The sequence below is a fragment of the Phragmites australis genome, chromosome 24 (genome assembly GCF_958298935.1).
Source record: "Phragmites australis chromosome 24, lpPhrAust1.1, whole genome shotgun sequence".
NCBI classification, from domain to species: Eukaryota; Viridiplantae; Streptophyta; class Magnoliopsida; order Poales; family Poaceae; genus Phragmites; species Phragmites australis.
Window position 1 is genome coordinate 2,661,097 of NC_084944.1, and position 12,456 is coordinate 2,673,552.

The window sequence follows — 12,456 nt, forward strand, 5'->3', positions numbered from 1 at the left end:
CTCCAATTTCTTTCACGCTTTCACTATCACAGTTATTACTGTGGTATTTGTAAGCACGTTTGGATGTGTAGAAGTGCACTCGTGCAAGTGCGAGTAGCATAGCGGCGAGGGAGGATCCAAGCTCACGTACGATCGAAAGAAAGCTTGACGCGGCAACCACCACCGTACCAGCAAGCTCGCTAGCCCCGCCGAGCGACCGGCCGATCGAGCCTTCCCAGCTCGCGCGTGTGGGAGTGAGTGGCCGAGACCGGGGGTCACGCTTACGCACTGCTTGACTCGGCGTTCGCTCGGCCGGCTCGCCGTCGCGCTCGCACAGCATGCGCCCGTACGAGTACTGATCCTAGTCCGCGCGCGCTACTCCAAGTGGATTAGTATTCGCTTGCTGATCTCTCTCTCTCTCTCTCTCTCTCTCTCTCTCTCCTCACATAATCACATCTCATCGCCAAAAATATATGGCCCTGCGCTCTCCTCCTTTGCGCAAAGGTGCGTCGCTGCGTGCCGACGCTGCGTCCTGCGCCTCCTTTTCTCCCCTCGGTGATGCGCCCTTGTCTTCACTGCTTCACTCTGGTTTTCAGAGCTAATAATCGTTTCGCTCTCCACTGTGAGACGAAGGTAGCCGTCGGCGCACCGGAGTACTAGATAAAACATGGCGCATGATCCCAGCCTAGCGTACGCGGACTACTTCGCGGCGGGCGGCGGCGAGGCGGGGCTCGTGCAGGAGGTGGGCGCGGGGGAGGAGGAAGATCGACTGTACGGCGGCGTGCAGGAGCACGGGGCGGTGGAGATGTTCGGGGCCAGGGGTCTCGTGCCGGGCGCGATGATGGCCGCCGCCGCGTCGGCGCACGGCAAGGCCGCGCTCGGCGACTTCGTCCTCGGCGAGGAGCACGCGCCGCAGCACCACCGGCAGGGATACCAGGCGCCCTTGACATCCCTGTCGCTCCACGGGCCCGCCGAGGCCGCGTCGCTGGCGCTGCACCATCACCACCAGCTCGTCGGCGGCGCGCACAGGCAGCACCAGCACCAGGCCTGGCCTCAGCAGGGAGCGTGGCACCTGCGGGGCTCCAGGTTCCTAATCCCGACGCAGCAGCTGCTGCACGAATTCTGCAGCCTCCCCGTGGAGACCACCAGCCTAGCTGCTTCCAAGCCACCGACGAAGCCGGCGAACGAGGACGCCGGCTCGTCGTCCTCGGCCCCGTCGGCGCAGATCCAGGCCATGGACGCCGCCGAGTTGCAGAGGCTCAAGTCCAAGCTCTACGCCATGTTCGAAGAGGTCAGCCTCTAATTACTCGTCAGTAACCACGCCTCAATTAACCATCACACAGTACAGGTCCACAGAATCTGCTAGCGTCAGGAACCCTTGCTCGTCCTTGGGAATCTAAAAGGCTGCAGGCGAGTGGGAGTTCAATTATAGCTTGCCCGAAGAGACCTGCCGGGACACGCGCAGAGAGGTGATGGCGTGATGCCCTTCTGGGGCCTCACCATCTGCTTTTGGAAACCTCCATTCCTTTGCCTCGTTGCAGGTGTAGCTAGGTTTCTGTACAGGGGAACCCCTCTCACAGATCAGTAGGGCCATTCCATGAGCCCATGACCCTGCAGCAGCCCAGATCTCTGCAGAGCTCCTCTTACCTTCGGTCGTTGCCCATCTCCTGCTCCATCTTCGTCTTAATCCCTCACACATTTACTCCCAACTCGCCGTTCCTGTGTACACTGCGCACTTGCACAGTGCAATTCATTGGTACGTTGCAGAGTTCCAGGGTCCATCCCTGCACCAGTCAAAGTCAAGTACATCAGCACTAGCAGAAAGCTACAGTGTCATCAATCCGGCAAGCTGTTGCAGCCACTGTTACATTGTCATTTTTGATCGAGCTTGGTTAGTTACATGCATGGCGTCTGATGCGGTTGGTGGTAAAAATTAATGGTTGTGCTGTGCAGGTGGATAGGAGGTACAGAAGGTACCGCGAGCAGATGGGAGCGGTGGCGGGGTCATTCGAGGCGGTGGCCGGGGCGCGGGCGGCGGCGGCGTACACGAGGCTGGCATCGCGGACGATCTCCAGGCACTTCCGGACCCTGAGGAACGGGGTGGCAGCGCAGATGCAGGCGGTGCGCAGGGCGCTCGGCGAGAAGGACACGGCCGAGGTCCCGGGGGCCGGGGCGACCAAGGGCGAGACGACGCCCAGGCTGCGGGTGCTGGACCAGTGCCTGAGGCAGCACAGGACGTACCAGGCCGGCGTGCTCGAGAGCCAGCCGTGGCGGCCGCAGCGCGGGCTACCGGAGCGCGCCGTCTCCATCCTCCGGGCCTGGCTGTTCGAGCACTTCCTGCACCCGTAACGATCGTTTCAAATCTCATCCATTCCATTTCGCACAGGTCTTCCATGCTAATTTATCCATTTTTGGGCGAATGTTCTGATGCATTTAGATTTAGGCTCCCCTAACATTGATAAAAAAAACTGACTTGTTCAGTAGGGCAAGCAGTCAAGTAGCACCCCATTTGCCACTGAATATCATATTGTTCTTCTCCAGTACTGTTACAATGTCCACATCAAATACCACACTTGTCTTGTACGAATATTCCATGCATCACTTTCATTCATGAACAAATTACATATCAGTATCTTTAAATATCCTAGAACAAATGTACATACATGCTCATAGATTTTTTCCCCCTAGTTTCCAATTGTACTCCACATTACGAGAGATGCATGGAAGACAAACTGACGCCCTAGTTGGTATCCTCTCATCCAGGTACCCAAGCGACGTGGATAAGCACATCCTTGCGCGCCAGACGGGCCTATCGCGCAGCCAAGTACGTACGCTTACTTCTTCTTCTTCATCACCTGATCGATCAGCTAGCTGCAATAAAAAACATACGAAAATGTTAACCAGTTCGTATGCACAATTAGCTGCCGATCATCACATCGTAATAATCATTATTGCCGTGCTGCATCATTAGCTTAAAACTAATTCCACACGCGTCGTCGCCGGCGTACGTGCCCGTCGATCGGGTACAACGTCGGAGTCGCGCGTGTCTAGCTGTCGTCCTCTTGTGCTCACGTCGCGAGAAGGAATCTTATCAACCGCTGCCTCTCTTGCGCGCCCACCGCGTTGCGTTGGCAGGTCTCCAACTGGTTCATCAACGCGAGGGTGAGGCTGTGGAAGCCAATGGTGGAGGAGATGTACGCGGAGGAGATGAAGGACCCGCAGGAGGGCGCGTGCAGTAACGCGAAGAACACTTACCCTAGCGGATATTCCTCCGACGGGCAGGGTCACGCCGGTGCCAGCGGCGAGGACGGGGGCGAGAGGAAGCCGACGCGGGCGCAGCTGCTCCACGACGCCGGGTCGCTGGCCTCCGTCGTGAGCATTGGCAACAGGGACCAGCATAATCTCAACTTTGGCATGATGGACCACCTCGACTTCGACGCGTACAACGACGACGAACACGCCGCGGCGGGCGGGCACGGGTTCGGCACCGGCACCGGCGTGTCCCTGACGCTCGGGCTGCAGCAGCACGCCGACCCGCACGGCGCGGGAGGCGTGAACATCGCGTTTGCCTCTGCCCCGGCGACGGCGCATGAGTTCCTGTTCATGGCGGGCGGCGAGCAGCAAGCGATGGTCGCCGGTGGCGCCGTGCACCCGGGCGACCACGGCCAGTTCGGCGCCGGCATGGAGAGCGACGCCGTGGCCGCCTCGCACTACCACCGGGGCCTAAGCGCCGCCACCGGGTTCCAGCTCCTCCACGACCTGGCCGGCTGATGGCATTAGCAATCACAGGGGACGCGCTGTGATCTTGGTGATGGCCAGAGCAGATGGTTTCCGTTTCCCGCTTTGCTTTGGAGCTCGACGCGCGCGGGATGTGCACGCCGCTTTGGATTTTTGTAGCGTTTAGATTCCTCTCGTTAATTCTTGGCAGGTTGCCTCTGCCGATATGTGTATCAGACTGATAGTGCATCTCGCTCTCCATTGGCAGTTCGGCGGCCATTGCCATTGCCATTGCGCGGACGTCTTGCTACTTGCCATCAGCCACAGGCACGCGTTGCTGTTGCACCGTACCATGCATAGCGATATCATCATCCGTGCAGCTGCATGCACGGGCGGGCGAACCGTGTGCGTTGCTCTGGTCCTGCGTGCGCCTGTGCTGTACCGCCCTGTACGTCCAAGATTCGACGAGGATCGTCGACCTACCTGGCTTTATTAGCACTTAATCATGTCCGGAATTCAGTACTCGATCGCGCCCACCAATTGCAATGCATGCCAGCTAATTAAATACTTAAGATAGGACCTTTTGATGACGATATTACCGTTTCCAGAGTAGTACACATGGGAGCCATGGAAGATTTTTTTTAATAACTTTAACACTGAATACAAGTTGCAGTATCTGAACTTGAGTCATGAAAGATTTGGTAGGTCGGTAGGACTTTTAGGATCTTGGGGTTGTGTGTGTCTCCGGTAGTCCAGAGAGAGGGCCGGAGCCCGGAGGGAGCAGACGCTTGCAAGGTTTGGGTTAGGCTCGTGACCAATTCAGGGGGGCTATGTGGTGCACAAAGGCCTAGTACGATATGGGCTTCAATTTATTTGTACGTGCACGGTTGGGCTCACGCAAGGCCTGTTTGGTTGAGCTAAAAGGCATCTTGTTCCGGGTAGTAAAAAGTCCGATTTACCTCAACTATAACAAATGTATGGTTTTCCTCCCTCAAGTACAATGTCAAATATAGAACCCTTACACACTAAAAAAACCGGACATCTTTCTTTCCTGACTCGTTTTAAGGCTGGTTTTGTCCTAGTTGATGCTGAGGTGACGGTTGTTTCAACATGTAGGTAGCCACGTCACTGTTTTTATTCAATTAAACAAGATGGACACAGTAATCTTTTTTCTCCCTTTATCTTCTCTCCCGTCCGATCCTTGATGCCACCCTTCTCATCCTCATCAGCCGCCATGTCCCGCTGCCTCCTCCTCCTCCCACATCATTCCCAACCTTACCACCTCCTCCTCCCACCACATTCTACCTCTCTTCCCCCCGCAAGCACTTCTCCTCAAGCTCCCGCATAGTATTCCGGAGAGAAGAGTGTGAGTGCGGTATTTCGGTGCTCGTCAGACTTCGGCAAGAGAAGCTCCAAATCGAAGCAGGACACGGCGATCCACATCGATTCTTTGCAGCCACAGCGGCAAGGTGAGCCCACAGAACCAACGGTGGACTCGTCTCTCTACTTCCCCGATGACCTTAGACGCAGTCACCGTCTTCTTCCCCGACCACAGCCATCACCTTCGCTGCCTCTCTGGCCCGACCATCGTCGTGGTAAGTTTGTTCGTCTCCCCTCCCCCACCCCTAGCGCCAGTGTTGGTGCTGCTGGGCTCCCCCAGGTCTCTCCATCTCTTTATTCACCTGTAGCATTGGCGGTGGTGCCATGGACCTTCAACACTGACGGCGAGACCATGGATGAGTCGGGTTGTGTAGCAGCTCGGCCTGGTAATGGTTGGCAGCGAAAGCGTGCCTGCAACGCCTGCAAAGGAAAGGGGAATCGGACCAGGACAACGTGGCTCGGTTTCAATCTGAGCTCAAGGAGGACGTCGTTAATGGCGAGTCATCAATGACTCATGCGGTGGCGCGTGCTAGCGACATCGTGGAGGTGCGGAACATGACGGATCCATACGTACACGCCAAGATCGTCATGAAGGCCAGACTCAGCGACGACGACTTCGGGATGACAATTGTGATCTCAGGAGAAGTCGTCGACTTCGAAGTCAGGTTGATGGAGTTCTACGTCGTGTGTGTGCTGTTGTGGCAGTCTATGAGCCGCCGCGGTTGCAGTCGCCATCGTCGACTTTCATGCCAGTGGCGGTGATTTCATCGTGGTGGTCTGCAAGCCCCACCGTGTGTACGCGTGTGCGTGTGTGCACAGTGCATGTACATTTGTATGTATGTACTGCCAAGCGAAGAGCTATCCCCAACAGTATGGACCTGGACAACACTAGCTAAGGAGAAGGAAGATCCAAGAAAAGCGATCCAGCCATTGACCAGGCCAGGGAAGAATTTTTCGTTTCTCCATGCACGCCCTCCTGACACTTTGCTCCTCCAGAACGAACAAAACGACCAGCCAATCAATCAACCACTTCGTTATATTAAACCAGGCCACCATTAGCACACTAACCTCTTTTAGCACCTCATCGATCCACCAAGAGTGCGACGGCATTGGCATGAGGGGAGGCGGAGCCGGGGAGAAGCTCCACAAGGAGGCCAATGTCGCGCACGGCGCAGCAGTGTACGGCGGCTCCGGCAAGGCCAAGTTCTCCTTCCTCTACGGCCTCATCCTCTACGTCATCCTACCGGTGCTGGTCTTGTATTTCGTCGTCATCGCCGCCTCGCCGTTCTACAATCCGCGGTGCTCGCCGGAGGGCAACGCCATGGCAGCCCATTTCGTGGTGGCCAAGCCCAACGTTTCTGTGCCCATGTTGGTGAACGCTACCTCTTCTCCGCCCCCGCCTCCGGTGGCCAAACCGAGGTTGACGGCGGAGGAGGCGCCCACCGGGCTGCGTCACATCGTGTTCGGCATCGGCGCGTCGGCGTCGCTGTGGGAGAGCCGGAAGGAGTACATCAAGTTGTGGTGGCGGCCGGGGCGGATGCGGGGGTTCGTGTGGATGGACAAGCCCGTGAAGGAGTTCTACTCCAAGAGCTCACGCACGGGGCTCCCGGCGATCATGGTGAGCTCGGACACGTCCAAGTTCCCGTACACCCACGGCGCCGGCAGCCGGTCAGCGCTGCGGATCTCCCGCATCGTCTCCGAGACCTTCCGGCTGGGCCTCCCCGGTGTCCGGTGGTTCGTGATGGGCGACGACGACACGGTGTTCCTGCCGGAGAACTTGGTGCACGTGCTCTCCCAGTACGACCACCGGCAGCCGTACTACATCGGGTCGCCGTCGGAGAGCCACATCCAGAACCTCATCTTCTCGTACGGCATGGCGTTCGGCGGCGGCGGGTTCGCCATCAGCCGCGCGCTAGCGGAGCAGCTGGCCAAGATTCAGGACGGGTGCCTGCACCGGTACCCGGCGCTGTACGGCAGCGACGACCGCATCCACGCGTGCATGTCGGAGCTGGGCGTGCCGCTGACGCGCCACCCGGGTTTCCACCAGTGCGACCTGTGGGGCGACGTGCTGGGCCTACTGGGCGCGCACCCCGTGGCGCCGCTGGTGACGCTGCACCACCTCGACTTCCTGGAGCCGGTGTTCCCGACGACGCCGTCGCGCGCCGGTGCGCTGCGTCGGCTGTTCGATGGGCCCGTGCGACTGGACTCCGCGGCGGTGGCGCAGCAGTCGGTGTGCTACGACCGCGCGCACCAGTGGACGGTGTCCGTTTCCTGGGGGTTCGCAGTGATGGTGGTGCGCGGGGTGCTGTCGCCGCGGGAGATGGAGACGCCGGTGCGGTCGTTCCTCAACTGGTACAAGCGCGCCGACTACACGGCCTACTCGTTCAACACGCGGCCCGTGGCGCGGCAGCCGTGCCAGAAGCCGCACGTGTACTACATGCGCGGCAGCCGGATGGACCAGCGCCGCAACGTGACGGTGACGGAGTACGAGCGGCACCGCGTGAAGCAGCCCGCCTGCCGGTGGCGCATCGCCGACCCCGGCGCGCTGCTCGACAGCGTCGTCGTGCTCAAGACGCCGGACCCCGACCTCTGGAAGAGGGTACCTACGCACGCTCCGACTGTCTCGATTTCTTTTTTGCTCGAAACACGTTTGCGCGACACAGTTTCGTTCGTTAAATTAAGCTGGCGACACGGCCGGTGTGATTGAAACCTGTGCAGTCGCCGAGGAGGAACTGCTGCAGAGTGGTGTCGTCGCCGAAGAAGGGGAAGGACCGGTCGATGACCATCGACGTCGGCGTGTGCAGGGACGGCGAGTTCGCCAAGGTTTAATCACTAGGTCAGTGTGCATAATCTCACATCGATCCTTAAGCTTCGTATGCATGCATGGCATCCATAATAACTTGCTAATCTTGGTCAGCGTCTGGTCTAACATTCTGCATCTGGCTCGTGCATGCAGTGGCGTTGATTGGGAGAGGAGAGGAGGAATTAGCGGCGGCAGAAGAGGTCCCGGAACAAACAGAGAGCCGAGTTTACCATACGCCACGGCAGCTCGATCGTGCGTGCTCAGTGAGTTGGTTACTGTAGTGTAAGGACTAAAGGATGATGCTTAGCTTTGTACATTTAGCCTTAGTGCGGCGTCCTGGATGATGTCATCCTCTGCTGTGCGTGAACTCTTGCAGAGCAGCAGAGGAACGGCGCGTTTTGCGAACGAGATCCTGTCAAAGAATCTAATACTAACCACAGTGATATGCCAGAGCTCGTTTTGAGGAGCTGATGCAATGTACTAACCTCTCACTTGTAGCCTTAGCTTTCACTTGTAGCTTGTCAGTTTTCTCGAAAGGAAATCGAGACACTTAGAGCATCCACGGTGTTGGGAAAACCGGTGCGGGAAGAAGAGAGAGAAGAGCATACATCCATGCCCGCACACTGCATAGACGCTTGGAAGAAAAACGAGGACAACGGAATCTATATCTGTATTGATACCACAAATTATGCCCAAATCTTATATTTACTAATTGGAGACTCCTTTTGATACCTCCACGTTAATCCTAAAAAAATTCTAAAAATTCTCATAAAAAAGCAAAACATCCAATCGTCGAATTAATTGATAGATTAACTATAACCATACATCAACAACTAAACGAAACAACATAAAAAATTAAAAAATAAATCATAGAGTACAGCCCCAAGACTACTTTATACCTTGACTTTCCTTTTTTTTTTGTTGTAGATACCATTTATCCAACAAAGTTACGTTAGCAAACTGTAACTTAGTTACGTTAGCAATCAACACACTTTTCCAAATCAATTATAATCAAACATTACAAAATTAAAACAACAGAACGCAAACATATTACGGATTATCACATAAAAATAATATCAAAGAATTTATAATGTATTTCCAGAAAAATAATATGAGATACGTTGACGACATTAAAAATAATAATAATTTCAAAAAATCAAGAACCAAATAAAAATCAATTTGCATAACACATAAAATGAAAATTATAAATTAAATCTATTTACAAATAATAAACATGATTCTAATATTATGAATAAAAATTATATTTATATTTTATATTCTAATATTTAAATATAAATGATTGATGTATCTTAGCATACAACTATTATTAACACAAATATCTACAACTCAATCGTAAACTAAATTTCTAATCTGTGCAGTCGTACGGATTGATGTGCTAGTATAATATTAGTTCACATACGGCTGAGTCCTAAAGAAACGAAGGAGCTTAGGGAGAAACACAATGCTACTTGATACTTTATTTATATTGTGGCCCTATGTTTTGCTTTTGGCATCGATACTCACATTGCGAAGGAAACCAATTGAAGCATCGCTGGCACGTGATAGTGAGATGAATTTTGAAGCCTCGTCTACAATGTGACTGCTCTTACTCCCGTTTGAATATGTTTTTTTCAGTTTTTTCAAAAAAAGTTAGAAGCTATCTAAACGGTTAGTTTCTAATCTTGATTATTGAGGAAATGATTATATCTTAAATGAATAAAAGATAAGAAACAGTTTCTAACTGACTTTTTAAGTTCGGCCTGTCAGCCTGGTATCATGGGCTTTTTTGGTGTCTGTAAAAATAGCCCGGAAGAACAGAGACAGAACCCCTCTCTCTCAAAAAAAAAAGAAAAAAAAGAAAGAAGAAACAACAGAAACAGAAGGGGTTTGGCTGGCATGGAAGCAGGAGCTGCAGTTGCCGAGCGGTGGCTGGCGGACTACGGCGAGGGCCGGCGGTGCATGGCGTGACGTTTGGATAGACGCGGCGCGGGACAGGACCAGCTGATCGGGGACTGCGAGCGTCGCGGCGACGGGCGACGTATCCACGCAGCTGATGATCGGGGACGGCTGACGAGGAGCGCCAGTATACTGCTGTGCTTGGAACGCCGAGGTGCGCAACCGATTGCAGATCATACTACCATAGCATAGACTAGGATGGAAGACGCGCTATGTCACGCCCGTAGTGCATTTTATCATGATTGAACTATATTTTTCCTGTACAAATGATAAAAGAAGACTAATAAAATTGGTTTCATCAATTTTAGACATCTCAGTATTTAGTTATGAATTTACCAAATATTAACAAAGTGGAAAAAATGTAGAACACATATATTCCAACGATGTTCAATGAGAAGAAATTGCAGGATGTGAGATTGTCTTTGATCCTAAAATTCAGGTCAAAGCAATCAGATCTTTGTACCAGTAGAGTTCCAGTTTCACTAATCAATGCAATGCAATCATGTGAGATACACTGATACAGAGCAGATCCAAAAGGGGAAACAGACCAATGCATGGAGACAAAACCTCCATTGCTTGACCATTACAGCTCAATCTCTACGAAGCTCTTGGTGCCTTGCCAGTCTACCACCAAACAAATATAAATCTGTAGCTTGTTGCACACTCAGGCAAACATCAAAGTTAAGAAGAATGAACAAAGAAGGAACTGCGGCGAAAACCACAGACATGTTAATAACCCAGGAAAAATCACAGAACGTAGCACAAATGAGACGAAAACAAAAGCAATCAAAGAGTTGTATAACACAGCACCATATTGTGACAAAGGCAGTTGCTCATCTACATGCACACTATACATTTGAGATTTTCGAGATTATATTAACTGGAAGCACAACTATATTTTACAGCTCCACAAGAGCATTTGAAATGAAACATGTGACAAATAGAAGAAATAGGATAGCATAACAGACATGACTACAAAATTTTCAGTACCATGAACAGAATCTAGAGAAATTTTGACAAACATGTGTACATTGTCAGTCCAGTCTAGAACTAGAAAAGCTGCACTTATATCTAGAATATTTTGGAACATAAATTCAGCAGCTGACAGGCAAAATAGGTACTGACAACGAAGGCAAACCAAAGCACAAGGTTGGAAGGAAACAGAACTACGGAGACCAGCTTCCTGTTAGCCGTATGAAAGTGAACTTAGATGTCAGCAGGACTTGTGCACAACACGGTTTACCACTCAACATAGAACTGTCACAAAGTCATCAAATTACTTAAAACTAGTTTGTACAGTCATACGGTTTAATGCGCTAGTTATTTAAAATAAGAGGGCACATGTTCCACTAAACTGATTATGCATGAAAGCACAGATTCTCAGTACTTGACTGGGGCAAGAATCTCCAGCTCAGATCCCAGCTTCTCCTCGGCGGTCTCCTTGGCCTCGACACGCAGCTTTCGCCAGTTGCTTCCTCATTTCAAAGGCAACCTTGGCCTTTCTCCTAAAGCTCCTGGAATAGGTTACACAGGGCAGTGTGCCATCATGGCGAATCAAATATATTTACAAAAGACCCATAACTGGGAATATCATACAGCATATCGACTAATTGGTTACATAGGCATATTTGGAAACAATATGGTTCAAATGGCATAAATAAATAAAAAAGGTTGTGCTGTAGAGATGAAAATGAACGGGAATGGTAGGGAAAACCCTCTAATCGTTTTTATTTTCACATTTTCTCTCGAAAACGGAATCGAAAACGGAAAAGCCGGAAACGGGTACGGACTCAGGAATGTTGGGATATCAAAAACGAACCAATCCGAACATAAATATGCGGGTATCAGTCAGGAACCGATAATTTAAAATGAGAACACCGATTCGTAGAACAATGATTTCAAGCATCGCGACACATAATTAATTCACACCAACAAAAATAATTTATATCATACACAGATGAACCACGTAATGACATAAGTATCAACTGAAAAACAACTACCATATCGTAACTCGATTACTCGATATAACATACAATCACACAAAAACTAGAATTGGAGGTGGTGCAAGAGCTTGAACAATATCGGTAGGTCAGTAGCCGACTGAGACTGGACCATTGGGATATGGTTGAACTTTGAGATAGGGGTTATGTTTAGACTGCCCGGTCGGGCTTGGCACGTGGGCTACATTGTGATTTATGAAGTTTAATCTCAATTAGAAAAATGAGAAATTCTAGATTAAAAAGGGGAAATATGAAAACGGTTGGAAAAACCCCATAACTGTTTTCATTTTCACATTTTCTCTCGAAAACGAAATCGAAAATGGATGAAAAAATATAAAAAACGGATCGGAACGGAACGGAATTTATCCCGTCCGTTTTCATCCCCAGCTGTAGTGTAACATTTCCTTGTGTAGTAGGAGCATAATATGCATCCACTACCGCGCGCCAGCGTCGCGCCGCAATACATGAACAGTGCGCAGAGGCACTGAGAGCGGCGGAAATCCTTCCGCTTCCGCCATAAGAATAAGTGTGTGTATATATATATAATTAGTCTGTACTCGTATAGTACACATTACTTATTATGATATATCATATAAATAAATTGGATATACTTCTTTATCA

General features: G+C 51.4%; 2 protein-coding genes across 2 annotated transcripts; both read left to right on the forward strand.

The window, feature by feature from the left end:
- Nucleotides 1–409: 409 nt before the first annotated feature.
- LOC133907311 (homeobox protein BEL1 homolog) lies at nucleotides 410–4,218 on the forward strand. The gene is made up of 4 exons (XM_062349326.1): nucleotides 410–1,270; nucleotides 1,933–2,324; nucleotides 2,743–2,803; nucleotides 3,115–4,218. Exons 1-4 carry the CDS (start codon nucleotides 647–649, stop codon nucleotides 3,748–3,750), a joined length of 1,713 nt encoding a protein of 570 aa, XP_062205310.1. The 5' UTR covers nucleotides 410–646; the 3' UTR covers nucleotides 3,751–4,218.
- Nucleotides 4,219–5,492: 1,274 nt separating this feature from the next.
- Nucleotides 5,493–8,477, forward strand: LOC133906986 (uncharacterized). Its single transcript, XM_062348952.1, has 3 exons — nucleotides 5,493–7,675; nucleotides 7,795–7,912; nucleotides 8,033–8,477. The coding sequence occupies exons 1-2, from the start codon at nucleotides 6,041–6,043 to the stop codon at nucleotides 7,903–7,905; spliced, it is 1,746 nt and encodes a 581-aa protein (XP_062204936.1). The 5' UTR covers nucleotides 5,493–6,040; the 3' UTR covers nucleotides 7,906–7,912; nucleotides 8,033–8,477.
- The last annotated feature ends 3,979 nt before the right edge of the window (nucleotides 8,478–12,456 follow it).

Excerpts from the sequence above, each read along its gene's own strand:
- LOC133907311 (XM_062349326.1), top strand. The coding sequence starts at position 647 with ATGGCGCATGATCCCAGCCTAGCGTACGCGGACTACTTCGCGGCGGGC. Across the intron at positions 1,271-1,932 it reads TCTACGCCATGTTCGAAGAG|GTGGATAGGAGGTACAGAAG; the intron begins GTCAGCCTCTAA and ends TGTGCTGTGCAG. Across the intron at positions 2,325-2,742 it reads TTCGAGCACTTCCTGCACCC|GTACCCAAGCGACGTGGATA; the intron begins GTAACGATCGTT and ends CCTCTCATCCAG.
- LOC133906986 (XM_062348952.1), top strand. The coding sequence starts at position 6,041 with ATGCACGCCCTCCTGACACTTTGCTCCTCCAGAACGAACAAAACGACC. Across the intron at positions 7,676-7,794 it reads ACCCCGACCTCTGGAAGAGG|TCGCCGAGGAGGAACTGCTG; the intron begins GTACCTACGCAC and ends AAACCTGTGCAG.